Source organism: Brachyistius frenatus, unplaced genomic scaffold (genome assembly GCF_029030835.1).
Source record: "Brachyistius frenatus isolate BFR_SWC_R1_liver_20210118 unplaced genomic scaffold, ASM2903083v1 Contig_424, whole genome shotgun sequence".
Classification (NCBI taxonomy): domain Eukaryota; kingdom Metazoa; phylum Chordata; class Actinopteri; family Embiotocidae; genus Brachyistius; species Brachyistius frenatus.
In genome coordinates this window covers 15,001-32,500 of record NW_027211023.1, presented here as the reverse complement: position 1 = coordinate 32,500, position 17,500 = coordinate 15,001, and the positions used below count along the sequence as shown (strand labels likewise).

Genomic DNA, 17,500 nt, shown 5'->3' with positions numbered 1-17,500 from the left:
GTGTTACTGTCTAGTTTCAATGGGAGTCTATGGGAGACGGCCCCTAGTGGCCCTCAGCGGTATTTCACTTTAAGGCTTCACCTTTCAGACCTGGACGGAGATGACGTTGATTTTTATATGACGTCTGTGGTTTCAGCTCACTCACAAATCTTCATTATTCTGGCTGAGTCTCACAGCTCTCATTGTTTTCCACCGTTTATAGAAAAACTTGTAAAAATCTCAGAAAACCGACTCGGAGTCGAGTTGGTGAAGTTTAGTTGGAGCGTTTTTTTTACCCTGGCGTTAAAAACTACGTGAATATCTGAGTCTTGGAACTCACCATCAAGGTTTGTCTCCAGCCTATTGGAGCAGCTGTGAACCAATCAGCAGTGACCATTTTGTTGAGTGCTGAAACTCACACTTAGCCACGCCCACTGGCCTCCGATTGGTTCTGCCCTTCAGAACAGCTGAGCAGACCGCAATGTGAACAGGGTTTCCAGACCATAAAGACAGACTGGGAGAAAAAAAAGTAGGCGGAGCCAGGCTAGTTTTTTTAGCAGCTGGTGGAGACCAAAACCAGAACCAAAAGAGAGAAAGTACCGGACTGACGACTCCAAATCAACTCTGAATGTTTATATGACAACATGATGTTTTATATATCATATTTATACGCAGATATTACAGCTCATTTCCTGTTTAGAGATGCTCTGTGGCCTCCAGTGTGTGTGTGTGTGTGTGTGTGTGTGTGTGTGTGTGTGTGTGTGTGTGTGTGTGTGTGTGTGTGTGTGTGTGTGTGTGTGTGTACATGTCAGTTTATAGTAATGTTGACCAATTATGGATAACAAACATGCTGTGAAGAGGTTAGTTATGGTCGTTCAGGTTTAGTTTAGGGATTAAAGAAAACATGATGTCAGTGAAAAAAAAAATCCCCTGTGAGTGACTCAGCTCTCTTCTGATTGGTCGAAGGGGTGATGATGTGTTCATGGTCACAAAGCAAAGTGCATCATCACCACATTCATCCAGCATCAGAAATGAGGAAACCCTGATGTCATGGTGTGTTCAAGACAAACCGGAGAAAGAGCTTTTCATCTTCTGAGTAGAAACAGTTAAACTGAACCAACCTAGAGTCCAGTTTATTTACTGGACAGCATAAACAATGTGTAAACAACGTGTAAACAATGTGTAAACATGACACTCGCCTGTTAACTTCCCCTCAAACACACTATAAACACTCCGAGCTGTTGCCAGGCAACCGCTGCTAATCGGAGCAGCTGCCTTCATCCTCATCCTCCCCAAAGATAACTCTGGAATGTCAACGGCTACCAGTCTGCAGCGAGAGACACACACACACTCACACACACACACACACACACACACACACACACACACACACACACACACACACACACACACACACACACACACACACACACACACACACACACACACACACACACACACACACACACACACACACTCACACACACACAGACACACACTCACACAGACACACTCACACACACACTCACACACACTCACACACACACTCTCACACACACACTCACACTCACACACACGCACTCACACACACACACTCACACACACTCTCACACACACACACTCACACACAGACACACACTCACACAGACACACTCACACACACACTCACACACACTCACACACACACTCTCACACACACACTCACACACACGCACTCACACACACACACTCACACACACTCTCACACACACACACTCACACACACACTCACACACACACACACACACACACACACACTCACACACACACACACACACACACACACACACACACACACACACACACACACACTCACACACTCACACAAACTCACACTCACACACACACACACACACACACACACACACACACTCACACACTCACACACACACTCACACACACACTCACACACACACACACTCACACACACACACACTCACACTCACACACACGCACTCACACACACACACTCACACACACTCACACACTCACGCACACTCACGCACACACACACTCACGCTTGTTTCCCTATCCTTGTGGGGACTTTCATTGACGTATTGCAGTGTTTCCAGGTTTAAGTCCCCACACTGATATAGAAACATACACACACGGCTGAATCTTACGGGTTCATTTGTTTCAGTGATCCGACATCTTCTGCGTTTTATTTTTGTCAGTTAATTGAATGAATGAGTGAAATAAACAAATGATGTGTTCTCAGGATTTTCTGACTCCTCTGCTTCCTCCTGAGGGACATCAATCATTCATTTATTCATCATATTTACCTCAGAAAAACAGGCTTCAATCAATCAAACTCGATCCCATCCGACTGGATCGGACCTGATTTTTAGAGTTGAGACATTTTTGGCCCCTCCCCCCTCTTCCCTCCTCTGTCACATGATCACGTGTCGGCTGCAGCCACCATAAATACCCGTGGACGTATATATTCACGTTATATATAGAGCTCGGCCTGTCATCAGTATGCTGCGTAACTCGATATCTGATCCTGACGCTTGTCTTCAAAAACCAAAACCACATTTTCCCTTCAGACTTCTCTCAAGAAAAACGTCCACAGACGGTGTAACGTGTGCTGTTATAAATCACAGAAGCACAGCAGGTAGTTTCTCTGACGTTTCCACGGGACCCTGAAGGCAGCGTTTTCCCTCCGAACACGTTTAAAGCAGATCGACGTGAACTCAACTCGTTTCCTCTTTTTCTGCTTCTCTGGTCTCAGAAGAGCTTTAACGACTCTGAAGGAGGTTTCGATCACGAAATGTGAATGTTTTTTTCCAAAGTCTGACCTCAGCAGAGTCGCGTGTCGTCTCAGGTGTCCGATCTCTAATAAGGACGAAAATGTATCGTCATTAAAGGTACAAACCAGCAGAGGTTGTAGTCAGTTGCCGATGATTGGCTAACGTCCCGGGCGTCGTGTACGTTACGGACTTGGGTTCCCGTCCAGATGTTTTTTTTTACTGTGTTTATTTTGGGGTGTTATTCATTTCCATTGTTACTTTAGCTCTACACTAGCTAGCTAATATGCTAACGTCAATACTGTGGCTTTAAATTCCTAAAATATGCGATAAATATGCGAAACACGTGTTTAGCGTCGGTGACGGTGTGTAAGGGACGCCCGGCCACGTGAGGTCACCGAACTGCGAGTTCAATCTGGACGTACACGAACTCAAAGAGGATGTGTGCACATGCTCATTAGTGTTTACCCCGCTGGCCCCGCCCACACGTACACTGAACGTTGTGACACCATCTCGTGTTTCTTAAAAGCCAGAAGTGACCATATTTGGACGAACTCAGGGGGAGGAGCTTCTCGAGAAAAGTTGATGCTTTTTAAATGTTTTTTTGGGGGCCAGCCCCTAGTGGCCTTTAGTGGTATTGCACTTTAAAGGCACATCTGCATTTGTGTCCCTTTTCAGACCTGAAAACTACGTCTGTTTTTACATACAGTCTGTGGTCGGCGCTCAGACTCGCCGTTCCTAATTTCTGCTTTTGGTCGCTCGCGGTCTTGCAACAACAACAACAACAACAACAACAACAAATCCCCTGAAGCCCAGAAAGTATTGAAGCATCTCTCATTTACAAAACTGCCGGACGTCACCTGTTTTTTTTTTGAAACAACAACATTACATCATCAAGACTTTCAGCCAATCACAAACTCGCTTTTCCTTCAGAGGTCACTGGTAACAGGAATGACGACGTGTTCAATGACCCTCTGAAAATCTCATAAACTAGTACAATTGGCTGTTTTTTTTAATCCTTTCTGAATAATTCTGCAGTATTTTGCCCCCACAGACCTCCACTATAAAGGAGACGATGGTAAAACTGTCCACATAACTCCTGCACGTATGTATTTTTAATCCACTGAGTGGGTGCCATGTTTGGTATCTTATCCTCCTTCCACGATGTGGTCACGGGCCCATTTTTGGGATCCTGAATGCACCACAGAAGGTTGTCTGGAATTAATTATGTTTTTTTGTGTTTTTTTTTGCTGCTGAAGTAAAAACTTGTGAATAGTTCTTTGTGTTTGTGTGACATTTTTTAAAAGATAGAAATCCTCAAAGATCTAAAACATGATGGCTTTTTTTTTTACACAAAAGTTTCAGATGTTATTTGTTCAAATTCACATTTAAATTGTTCATCATTGTATTTTTTATAACTTTAGAGGACTTTAGAGGTTTGAGCTCGCTCCCCTCAGAGGTGGAGGTTTGGGTGCAGCAGGAGGAGCCGGACTCGATCATAAATCAGTTATGTAAAAAGTGCCCTGCTGGAGGAGAAGTTATGTCACAGATTCAACTTTCTGCTCCTCACTTTTACCGCTGCCTTAAGGGAGGTGTCCGGTTACGCCCACCCCGCCCAACTCCGGCGTGCTCTGATTGGCCACAGGTCACGTCACTCAGGGGGTTAACGCGCAAGGTGATTGGTTAGCGGAGTTCCCCCTCTTCCTCTGCTGGGACTCGGGTCCGACTCGGTGGCGACTGTCTTGTGGCGCACTTGTCCAACTTTGTCCGGTGTCAAGAAGCAGGCTTTTACCGGAGGGGCTTTACCGGCGCGCGGCTTCACAGCTCTCCCCGGTGGAGTGTGTACAGCGGGAGGGAAAGACGAGGTACCGGAACCGAAACTTTTTTTTAGTTTTCCACCTCAGGAGACAGATTAGAAAAGAAAAATGGCAGACAACGAGGAGCAGCAGGTCTCTTCCAGCACCTCTCTGTTCAACGAGGCGGTGCACCACTACCAGGCCGAGCCGGAACCAGAACCCGCACAGGACCTCTTCAGCGTGGACGACATTGTGGACTTGGTCGGCGGGGCTCAGGACGCCCTGGAGCGGCACATAGCGGAGGACAGGGCGCCAACTTCAGAGGAGACAGTGACGTTACTGGAGCCGGAGCCGGTCCACATACCAGAACCAGAACCGGTCCACATACCAGAACCACAGCTGGTCCACGCACCACAGTCAGAACCGGAGCCTGCGCCAGAGGTAAAGGCACCCGAACCGGAGGCGGTCCCGGACTCCACCAGCTTTTCTTTTGTTCCCGAGGTCGTCGCCCCCAGAACCGAACCGGAGCCCCGGGCCGCCCCCAGAACCGAACCGGAGCCCCGGGCCGCCCCCAGAACCGAACCGGAGCCCCAGGCCGCCCCCAGAACCGAACCGGAGCCCCGGGCCGCCCCCGAGCCGGAACCTGCCCCCGCCAGCGACGCCCTCCCCGCGGCCGAACCCCGGACAGCAGCCGCAGAGGCAGCAGAGCGACCAGCGGTGACAGAGGCAGCATGTGAGTATCGGACCGGGGGACGGGGACCGGGCCGGGACCGGACCGGGACCGGGACCGGGCCGGTCAAAACACGGACGATATGTTTGTGCTTTTTAACGGAAAAACAAGAGAAGTCGTTTGTTGTGAGTTTCAGATGATTTGGAGGTTTTTTGTTTCCGCCTCTGAACCGGTTAGCATCGCGTGCTCGTCCAGACACCGACAACCGGCACGAGGGCTCCGTCCTGCTCCGTTACCGAGCTGCACCCACCGGAACACCGGAACACCGGCACCATGACATCATGACATCATGACATCAGGAAATCATAGAAATCATATTGTTGTGTTTTAGTGCAGATTAGTGATGGGGGGGGGGGGGGGGGGGGGGGAGGAGACTCACCGACTCACCGACTCATCGACTCGGTCAAAGTCGAACAAAAGTCCGCCGGAGTGTGTTTGATTTATAGAAGTGAAGTCACGGTGGTTGTTGTTGTTGTTGTTGTTGTTGTTTAACGGAGGTTTGGGCCGGTGGCCGAGCTCGCGGTGATGCGGCCCACCTGTTCCCGACAGACCGACGGCAGGGAGCGGGAGCGGCTGCGGTGTTTCACCGGGAACCAGACGTTGGTTCTTTTAGACATTTTGACACGAATAAATGTCGGTTTATTTACCCGCTGTTGGGTTTCATCTTCATCATCATCTTCATCTTCATCATCATCTTCATCTTCATCATCATCTTCATCTTCATCGAGGCGGACCGAGCAGCGCCCATCTGCTGCTGCTAACGGTAGCATTTCCATTATCGGACAGATGTTTTTTTCGGGGTTTTTGTCAACAAAGCCGAGAAGATGCGGCGCTGAAAGCCGCTCGTGTATCACTCCTGTATCACTCCTGTATCACTCCTGTATCACTCCCTGTAATACAAGCTCCACACGGGGAGGGGGGCACAGGGCCCGGAGGGCCCGGCGGTGTGAGGTTCCTGTTATCCGGTGTCAGGTTGTGACTTCCAGCGCTCACGTATAAAAAAGACACGATGCTTTTATGAACAAGGAATCTGATCATCGGGATTAAAACAAGTGTCGGAGATGTAATTTTTATTTTATATTTTGTAATCTGATGAAAGTAATAAAAAAAAAGGAGCGCACGGCAGACAATGACGTGTCCGATAATGGAAGCAGGGGCGTCGTTAGCACGGGCTCGTAACCCAGAGATTAGTCACAACAAAGGAAATCCGCTGTGCGTCCGCTCCCTGCCGGCCCGCCGGCGTCTCCACGCGACCTCAACACGGTCAACCAGCGGTGCGTGATTTATGATGTGGTCCTGGCTTCAATCAGTCACACCACACAAACCAAACCCCAAAATCTCCACCCTAAAGCCGCCCGGCAACACAGGCCCGAGCCCCTCCTGTCCGCCCCCCCACTGGGCCGGCCCTCCTCAGGTGGGGCTTCTGTCCTCTCTGGTTCTCCTACATGGTCAGCTGTTGTTTCTGCATCAGATAGCGGGTAAACAGGCCTCCTGTGAGGCAGGGTGGGGCTGCTGGTGGAGCCTGATGGAGGTGGATGAACCCTGACAGCCAATACGGACACACACATGTCTACATGTCTCATTTCCCCCAAAACACAACGCCGTCACCGTCTCCTCCTGCAGCGGACCAGACAACAGGTCTCATCTCTGATGGGTTGTTTTTAAGGCTAAAAAAGACTTCCTGGTTTCTAACTTTTCTCTGATCGTAAACAGTTTGAGGGTTTTTGAGACACAATGAAGCAAATCTGTTAACTTGGTCGTATTTCACTGTTTTCTGACATGAATTCAACCGATTTTCAAAGAAAATTATCAGCAGATTGTGTTGATGATGAGAGAATGATGAAGAACTGGTTTTCATCTCTTCAAAGTTGAAGTTCTTTGATAAAAACAACTTCACAACAAATAAACTGAATATTTTCTGGAGTAAATCGGGTTTTAAAGGTCGATTCATATCTGAAGAAGCACAAATATTGAACAAGTTTAAATAAAAGAAAATGTGTAATTTTTGGACCTTTTTAAAAAAAATTGGATCTCGTAGAGCGTAGATAAATAATCAATAATTGGCTGATTAATCAACGATTAGAGCAGCAGTTGGAGTCATGATGGGACATCTGTGGTACAAAAGAACTTCCTGTTGCTCATCGTTTACATTCAGTTTGGCTGCTTTTAGGTTGTATTTTATTTTGGTGAACTTCCTACTGCTTTTGTTTAGATGATGTTTTGTCTTTTATCACATTTTAAAAATTTAAAAAAACAGCAGAAAACACTAAACTAAAGTTTTCATAATCAATAAATCGTTTTTTTAAGCACAAACCAATATTTTAATTGACTAACTGACAGAACAATTGATTATTTTGTCATTAAAGTATTAAAGAGGTCCTTTCAGCTCCAGTAGTATTAAAACATTAATGATTTCTGCTCCACATTGTAAATTAACTTTTTAATTAAAAGCTGCAGCTCTTTTTTAATTACTGATTCGTTAAACTTATTATTATTTTTTATTTTTTTACCAAAAACTTCAAATATTCCGTTTTCAGACGCAGAAATCTTCAAATATTCCACATATCAGTTTTTATCAGTGTTAATAAAAAAAAAAAAATCGATTGAAATGATCGATCGATCATCAGGATAGTTGCAGATTAATTTTCTGTTTATCAGCTGATTATTTCAATTTCAGTATTGATTGACGTGTAAAATCCAAATATTGCTGCCTCCTCCTCTCCTCCTCGTCCTCCTCCTCCTCCCGATGACTCCTCGTCTCCATATAAACGGTGTTCAGTGAGTTTAGTTCTCAGACAGATTGACTGACGTCTTGCTAATCTTGTTTGTGGGTCGCCTCCGTTCATCGGTGTTTGTAGTCGGGTGGATTAGATGGAGACACGTGGTGGAGGTGGAGGGGGTGGTGTCTGGATCCCGGTGAGGAGTCCGCCCCCCTCCCTCCACCTCGCCGTGTTTCTACCATGCAGACGTAGCAGCTGTCTGTCCGTCCTGGACGTGATGAGCAGCAACGTGTTAATCTGGTTTAAATCTCGCTCTGTGAAACCCGATCCTGAAACCTGGAGTCACGTTTCCTTTAAACAGAGATGATTCGATTAACAAAAAGATCTGAAATTATGTTCATAGCTGATTTAATTATTTTAGTTGGTTTTTTTTAATGAAAATGGTGAATAAAGAAAGCTATTTGTGTCAATAAAAACATTCGTATAGTTTTCAAAGTAAAAAAAAAAAAAAAAAAACACGCCTGGTTTTTACTCGAAAGTTTATCAGTCGTTTATCGTGGAACTTTAAGAGAAAAAAAATACTTCCTGGGCTACAGCAGATTTGTTTGGGGGGCGGGGCTAGTTTCTGGTATGTGTGGGCGGGGCTTTGTGTCCTTAGATCCGCCTCCTAGCTCCTCCCCATCTCGTCTGAATTAGGGATAGATCACGACACAATGAATTGGGAAAAAAATAATCATTAATTGTTATTAATTGTAAATATTTCTTGTCTCGTTAGCTTAGCTTAGCATAAAGACTGGACGGCATCTCCTGACAGGAAGCGTACATTGAGTTCCTGGTTTTACAAGGCGGCAGCAGGTGATTGGTCGGCCTGAGGTCGTATATCATACGGTGTCGGGGGGGTGAGAGGAGGACACTTAGACCAGGAGGACGAGGACATCTGGGGTCAGGGTTCGATTCCTGCTGAGGACAAACACCAAACTTAGGGTCAAGTCTAAGATAACATTCAGTTGGTTTGTTGATGGTTATTAAAGAGCTTCAACTAAAACTTCTATTTCATTTTAAAATTATTGTCTAAAAAAAAAAATCATAAAAAGTCTGAAGCTGAACTTAATATAATAATATTATTATAAAACATATTGTTTTAGTTTGTTGAACAGCAGCAGGTTCAGGACTGAAAGTGTGTCGGTGACGCTGGCTGGCTGGTGTCGCGTTGTCGGGTTGTCTGTTAGATGCTGCAGGAAAAAAACATAATTATATTCCATGTGTTTTATTGTGTAGATGTGTTTTATTGTGTAGTTTTATTGTGTAGATGTGTTTTATTGGGTAATGTAGTTTTACTGTGTAGATGTAGTTTTATTGTGTATATGTAGTTTTATTTTGTAGGTGTAGTTTTACTGTGTAGGTGTAGTTTTACTGTGTAGATGTAGTTTTATTGTGTAGGTGTAGTTTTATTGTGTAGATGTAGTTTCCTGTGAGTTTTCTGAACGAAGCAGCAAGCGTTCCTGTTTAATTGTATTTGGAGCCTGAATCTATTTTCCATCTGATCGAATCTCGGCGTCACGCTGCTGTCAGAAGGTCTCGTTGTGGAACGCTTCAAAGCGTCCGTTGTTCTTCACTTGTTTCACATTTCTCTTTTGTGTTGACGAGTTTGTCCTGAAGAAGTTTTATGTCCTTCAGACCTTCAGACCGAGTGTTCACTCCCCGTAACATCGTTACACAGCGGCTGCTCTCCACCTCTTCAAACACAGCTGAGGTTTCATGAGCCAACTTTAACCCAGCTTGTTTCCTGTAGCTGCAATTTACCGATGTTCCCTAAATGTTTCACGTGGAAGTTATCGCCATAAAGACCATAAACTATTTATAAAAGTGGACGAAGCTTTTTGGGGTCTTTTAAAAATAGGAAATTGAGGACGAAGCGGAAAAGCCTTATAGTGTAATACCACCGAGGACCACTAGGGGCTCTAATAGACGCCAGCATTCATTACATATTAGGACTCATATGTTTAGGGAGGCGGGGCATAGTGTGCCCAGGTTTCCAATCAGGATCCGCCCCTTGCTCTTCACTCAGCTCGTCCAAATATGGTCACATCTGACTCCAAATATCAAGATGGCGACGGCCCAAAATCCAAACACATAAACTAACAGATGAGTGAAATAAGACGTTTTAATGTCTGATTTGTTGCAGTTGAAAGTGTGATTTTATCTTCGTTGGTGCTGATGAGATACACGCCGGTGTTTACGTAGCAGAAGTTGTGAGTTTTAAGATGAAAACGTGTCTGTGTGGAAGCAACCGAGATATCGGACGAAGAATGACGTTGCATTTAAAAAAAAAAAAAAAAAAGTACCAGAAAAGTATTGAAGCGTGATAATCGAGTCATTCAAGGTTTTTAAGGACCTGATTTTTTTTCCTCCTGCGTTTTCCTACCTGAACTCACCTGAACTCACCTGAACTCACTTCCTGTTTCCTCCTGCTGTCTCTGGTTTCTCCCACAGATGCACCTTCTCCTTCTAAAGCTCAGCCTCATCCTCTGATGCAATTCCCTACAGGCAAGTTTCTCTGCTCGCTGTGTTTCCCTCGTCTGCGTCATTAATTTCCTTTATCCACTTCTTTAGTGCCCCCCCCCCCCACACACACACACACACTACCTCCACCTCCCTGTTTGTTGTTCAGTTTCTAAAATGGCATGTGAGACTAGATTTTTGTCTCCGTGATGTGAAACTGTGGAGTTGGATGTTTGCTTGTCTGTGTTGCATCGTGACTTGTTGTCGTAGACTAGAACCAGTAGTTTGTAGAGAGATAATGATTCTCCTCAGTGATTGACAGGTTTTGTACAATTTGAAAAAAAACTTTTTGAGAGGAATCATTATCCATCATCGCCCAACAGTTTGCGTTAGACGTGGTTTATTGGCACCAGACCTGGGGATCAAAATCTAATCCAGCCACCGCGCTTCTAACCGGGTTGGTCGTCTAACCGGGTTGGTCGTCCAACCGCTGGACCGCTGGACAACCGCTGGACGGGAGACTTCATCTGAGCGCTTATAGATCATCGTTGTCTGTTTGTTCCAAAAACCCAAACTGACAGTTAAAGTAATAAGAAACAGCCTGAAGACCAACTCGTTTCCCTTCGACTGGAAGGAACCCGAAGCTGCTGCAGGTTAAAGCAACTTTATGGAAACTGAATCCAATATTTAAAAACAAACAAATAAGGAAGATGGAAGTTCTGGTGAAACAAAGTGAAACTTCACCTTTAAACTAGACCGTCTAAACTAAAGACTGGACTCGGACGATGATTTACAGAACAAAACAGCTGACAAAGACGCATGACGAAGGTCGCCGCTTTAAAGAGGAGCAGGTGACTCATCAGCCAATCAGCTGTCGTTCCAAATGATCTAAATGATCCAACACTCAAAACATGAATGTTTACAGTGATTTTGTTGTAGGTTTTGTCAGCTGAAGCGTTTCAAGAACCTGCTGACAACTGAAAATGGGACAATTACAAAGTCCAACAGTTTTACCAGGAATATTTCAGAGAAAACAGCCAACCAGTCCATCATAATGCCACAGATGTTTTTAGAAATGTTGAAGGTTTCCCTCAAAGTTTTACAAAGACAGTTTCTGCTGAAGTCATTAAAACACGCGTTCATCAAATTATAAAACCTTAAAGTTGAAGTTTTTCCCTCCAAGTTAGTAAATAAAATGTTTGCAGTCCTTTTGATCCGCTCCCGTTTGCCCTGTTAAAGTTACTGCGTTACCCTGTTGATATCAACTCATCACTTCCTGTATCTGTTTCAAAATAAAACAATTCTAGTGTTTACAGAAACCTTTAATTTCTTAACAAAAGCTTTTATTGTGAAACATTCGATGGAAAATGTGACTGAAATCAAACAATAACACTTCAGATAATAATCCAGAAAAACCTTTTTAAAATCGGAGGATTATATCAAGTTTATGAAATTAAAGTGATAGAAATATTGACTATTATTTCAGCTTTCAGCTCCAAATAGTTTATATAATATAGTTAAACTCAATATTATGGTAGTGACCCGAGCATAGCGCTTAATTAGTCCAAATATAGGCACAAAAATAATTTAACATTCACTTCTTCATTAAATATGTATTTAGGGCCAACAAACACTGGAAGTGTAGCGTCGCAGCATTAAAGGCTAAAAACAACCTGAAATGAAAGACTCTCTAAACGATGACCAGCTGACTGGTTTTCTGGAACATACAGAACCGCTGAATGAAAGCGTGAAGCGTCTCCGGGTTCACAGCCGGCCGGGTCATCGGATCTGACGTGTCGTCGGATGTTCTCCGACGTGTTGAGCCCGGTGTACTGGGCGCCCTGAGGAATGGAGTGTGTCTTTGATATGTGCTGTGTTGCGTTCTCCCTCCTCCCTCTCTACTCAAGCACTTGGGCAGAAGGGTGACTCCCCTGCTCCCATCTCTCCTCTCTCCCCTCTCCACTCCCCCGACTCCCTGGAGGAGCTCTCTCTGACCGAGAGTCCCAACCAGCCCCCGACTTCGAGACCCGGCGCCCCGCTGGGCTCCTTCTCCGCTCGACCCCCCGCTAGTCTTTCCAAGGACATGCCTTGGGAGGGCGAAGAGGGCGACTCCGGACCGGGCCGTAGTCAGAATAAGGACGACCTCCTGGACCCGCTAGCCGGTCCTTACCTGAGTTTAGGGAAAGACCCGGGGCCTCACAACCCATGTGAAGACAGCGGCATTTCCTTTTCGCCTGAGGAGAAGCTGATCAGCTCAGACAGGTCGTCCACTGGCCCCTCCCCCGTCACCCCCCAGACGAAGGTCCCCGAGTCTCACCTTGCCTCCTCTAACCCAACAGACCACTGGGATTCACCGTACCTAGCGTCTCAAGACAACTCCAAGGTCTGCATGGATTCCTTCCCCAAGGACACGTCCTCCCTGAGCCCCTCCAGGTACGAGGCCGACCTGCACGCTGACCGGTCCGACGACGACGACGACTTGATGTACGAGGTGAAGAAGAACAATAACCCGTTCGAGGGCTTCTCCCCGCTGGCGGACAGCGGCTACTCCCACTTCGGAGACTCCAAGTCCGACAGCAAAGCGTCCAAAATGTCAGAGAGTCCCACTCCGGATCTGGTCCAGTACGGGACAACCGGAGAAGCCCAGGACAGCCCGGACAGCCCGCCTTCGCTCCTGGACGAGGGGAAGACATTCCAGACCGGCAGGACGGCCGCCGACTCTCTCGTGCAGTCGATGGCTCAGTTCTCGTCTGGTCTTAAAGACGACGACGAAGACGAGGATGCCGCTCTGCCGCCGTCGCTTCCCGACATCCTGAAGTCTTCCCCGCTGAACGCTGACAAGATCGACTCGGGCTCCTCCGAGGGAAGTCTGGAGCAGAGCCCAATTCTGGAGCGCAGGATGATGGAGTCGCCCAACCCGCCCATCAATCTATCCGCCAACAACCCGTTCGCTTTCGATGCTAAAGTGTCCCTGCTGAAGGAGATGACCGAGCAGATGGAGGGGCGAGTTGCCGACAACACTAAGGACGAGGACGACGAGGACAAGAGCTTCGGCGCCTTCGATCTGGTCAAAGGAGCCGAGGAAACGAGCCCGACCGAGGCAAAGGAAGAGGAGCCGATGCAGATCGAGCAGAAGGATTGGTTCTCCAGCCACGATTCCCCCAAAATCACCCAAAAGTTTGAGCCCCTCGACTTCCAGAGCAAAAAGACCCCCGCCGAGGATTCTGATTCGGAGTCTCCGACGGCGGACTCTCTGTCTCCGGTCCTGGAGGCCATGGCCAAGAACCCCGCCAGCTTCCAGGTGGAAACGGAGAAGAAGGACCTGAAGATGGAGGCGGAGGAGCCCGAGGTGGCCGAGGAGGTCTCTGAGCACGAAGTCTCCTCCGAGGAGTTTGAGTTCATCGAGAGACCGCCGAGGGGAGTCATCGACGAGTTTCTGGAAGCTCTGGACACCTCCAAGTTCGCCTGCTCCAAGCCGCCGGAGATCCCCATGGACGACGATCTGAGCTTCGGCTTCAAGGATGCGACTCCGACAGTAGCCCCGCCCCCGGAGGTTAAAGAAGAGGCTCCAGCTCAGAGCTCCTACTGCCTCCTCTCCCAGGCCTCCCCCCAGAAGAGCAAGGCGGAGCTGGAGGAGCTGGACGTCCAGCCGCCTCCTCCCCAGGTTCCTGTCATCCACTCGCCAGTCTGCCAACCGGAGGAGCCGCTCGCCAAGAAGAGCGCCGAGGGCGGCAAAATGTTTAAGATGCCAAACGTGAACATAAGAACAGGTAAAATAAACCAGTTCCAGCTTGGAAACCATCCCCCCCCACCCCACCTCCACTCCCCCCACAACATCCTCCTAAGTTTCCACCGGCACCTCCATGTTCATCTGCATAACTTCCACCTCCTTTGTTCTCCTCAGTTACTCCAACCAACCAGAGTTTAGTTCCTCCTCCTTCCTGACACCTTTTCCTTTCTTGCATCGTCCTGTTTTCTGTTTTTTTCTGCATTTCGTTGAACATTAAACCTGCATCGTGTTTGTAACGGTTGGTTAACCGATTTGGCTCTTTGCTCCATTGTGGTTCCACCTTTCCTTTTCTTTTTGCCACATTTTGTGCATTTCATTAGAAAAACATCATTTTCTGTGCACCTGATCATCCTTTATTTTACATTTTAAAACACGGTAAGTAGCGTGATGTTAATTCTTGTTTTCTATTCTGAGCTGCTGTTATTGTCCTTTTTTTAAATCCACTGAAATAAGTCGATAGAGCTGAAGATATTTTTAATATGATATTGACCCGATCGAACCGCCTGCAGACGCTCGTGTTTTTATTTCCGGTATTGATGCTTTGAACCCCCTGAAACCCGACACCACCTTATCGCCCCGAGCAACCGCCCACGACTTCCCTCTGACAGGCCCCACTCCCTGCTGTGATTTACTCTGTTATACAGGCGCTTTCATCAGGTTTTATGTTCCTGAGGCCAAATACTGACACTGATAACCTCCGACACCAATAACCGGAGCTGCGATGACTCAACAGGGCGTCGAGCTGCAGCTCCTCTAAAATATGTCTGAAGCGGAGTTCATCTGACCAATCATGTTCAAATTTTTGAGAATTTTACCTTTTTACATCTGAAATTGACAAATGAAGATTTCTGGAAGTTGAAATCCCAAAATTCATTGGTCACATTAGACCCTGAATATTAATCTTGGACACAACTGATGCTTTAAATTCACTCCCCAAGAAAAGGAACCAGTTTTCTGGACACATCCACAACTCACTGCTCCATTAAAGTACAAATAATATTTTTTTATTAAATTAGATAAAAGCTGAAACAGTTACCTGCTGTTAGAAAATGAACCGACGACACTTCAAAACAAAGATTAACATGAAATCAAGTACTGTAATGTGTTACTCCCGTCAGAAGGGGGCAGTAATGAACCAGCTGCTGTTAAACAACATCTTGGTTGCGGCCACTCTGGTCCAATAGTTCAGAGAATGAAACATTCTCAGACAGTATTTTTGCTTAAAATACGCTTTTACTTTTGTGGGAAAACTTCCTGTCTTGTTTGAGAACCTGATAATTGAACAACCTTCCTGTTTGTCTCCGAACAAACCGGCGGCCTCGGCTTGGTTTTAACTGGTGGTTATCTGAGGATCAGACCGTTTATCGGTGAGACGCAGCGGCGCCCCCTTCAGGCCGTCTAGCGATGGATCGTCTTCATTCTGACACGACTCGGTTTATTCAACGAGTTCATATTCAGACACAGAAGCTGCTGATGTTCAGACGGCGGCTGGAAGTGGAGCAGGAGGACGTTCATGTTCGGGACCTGTGTGTGTGAGAGAGAGAGAGAGAGAGAGGGGTCTCCTGTTAATTAAAGCCCCCCTCCTCCTCTTCCTCCTCCTCCTCCTCCACCTCCTCCCTGCATTGCGACACTGGCAGCCCAACACAGGGTTCTCCGACCCAGAAACTCAGCAAATGTTCCTCATTACGTAACTGCAGCGCTGCACAAACGTCAGCTGATCTGACTCCTCGTTGTGATTCTGTCGCTGACAGCAGAATATTTTAATGTTTCTTTTACTACTTAGTTTTCTATATTTTCAGTTTACTGTCGTATTGAACAAAGAAAAGCAGCAAATCTTGAATGATCAATATTTAGTAGTTTAGTGCACTTTTAATACGTTCTGGTTGCTGAACAACTTTACAGTCTGTATTTATAGATAATGATGAACTTTATTTATGCAGCACCTTTCAAAATAAAGTTACTTTACATGGTATTATAGGTATTAAATAAAATCAGGCAGAAATTATACAAATAAACAAACAGGACAACAACAGTAGTAATAAAACATGATGGAGGCAGAAAGTGCTCAGAAATAATAAGCTTTTTAAAAATAATAAGTTTTAAGATGTGATGTAAAAGATGTCTCTGATTCTGCAGAAAATAAATCTACTTAATCTGCTGCATCTAAAAATCATCAGTTCATCTGTTTATTTGTTCGATTGAAAAGTTAAAAAGTGCAGAAAGTAGTTTTAACAGAACAAAACAATAACTATTGTGATTTTCTGAGGACTCGGATACAGAAATGTCTCCACAGATACAGAAATGTCTCCACAGATACAGAAATGTCTCCACAGATACTGAAATGTCTCCACAGATACTGAAATGTCTCCACAGATACTGAAATGTCTCCACAGATACTGAAGACAACCGACAGAAAAGAAACTGAAATAGTGTGAAATATTTTATTCATCAGCTTTCTGTTTTAGATGATACAAAACAGAAATAAGCAAATAAAAGTCATTTCTTCAGGATGAAGATGGTAATTAATGTCATTTATCATCATAAAAACAAGGAACAATAGTTTTAACCCTGAAGTTTTTTTAATATATTTAATCAGAAACTTTCTGCTGACATATTCCCATAAAATCAGGAATAACTTTGTAGTTCTGCCATTTAAAGATAAAACTGCTTTTATTTTGGAAGGAAACGGACAGTTTGACTCTGTGTCCTCTCCTCCTGGATGACAGCAGCCTGACAGAGACTGAAGGTCAAAGGTCACGCTGCGATACTTTGAACTTCCTGTTTATGTAACCGTCTCTGAGTGCTGAAATCTCTGCAGTTCAAACGGCTCCTTTAAACTCACTTCATCTTCTTCTGTTGATGAGATTCAGAATGAATATATCTTTATATGTTTGTTTCTGATCAGAGGTTTTTATTAGTGAGGTAGGTTTATTGGAAGAGGAAGAGGAAGAGGAGGGTTGGAGAGGATTTTCAGCGTGAGACCGGCGCCCTCTAGTGGGCGACGTCAGTGACGACCACTCAGACCATCAGTCTGTTTCACTTCGTTTTCTACCTCAGAACTTATTATTATTTCAGCATCTCAGATTTTCAGGTAGATTTTAGTCAGAAAAGGGGGGGGGGGGGGGGGGGGGGGGGGGGGGGGGGGGGGGGGGGGGGGGGGGGGGGGGGGGGGGGGGGGGGGGGGGGGGGGGGGGGGG

At 45.9% G+C, this 17,500-nt stretch overlaps 1 protein-coding gene across 6 annotated transcripts in view; it reads left to right on the top strand.

The window, feature by feature from the left end:
- Positions 1–4,483: 4,483 nt before the first annotated feature.
- rtn4a (reticulon 4a) overlaps positions 4,484–17,500 on the top strand; it is a 25,120-nt gene continuing 12,103 nt past the window's right edge. Inside the window, exons 1-4 of one of the 6 annotated variants that reach the window (XM_069725443.1) lie at positions 4,484–5,065; positions 5,156–5,294; positions 10,505–10,558; positions 12,421–14,283. In XM_069725443.1, the coding sequence (XP_069581544.1) occupies positions 4,691–5,065; positions 5,156–5,294; positions 10,505–10,558; positions 12,421–14,283 (2,431 nt within the window). In that variant the 5' untranslated portion in view covers positions 4,484–4,690. The other 5 variants (XM_069725442.1, XM_069725450.1, XM_069725444.1 and 2 more) reach the window with 5 other exon arrangements.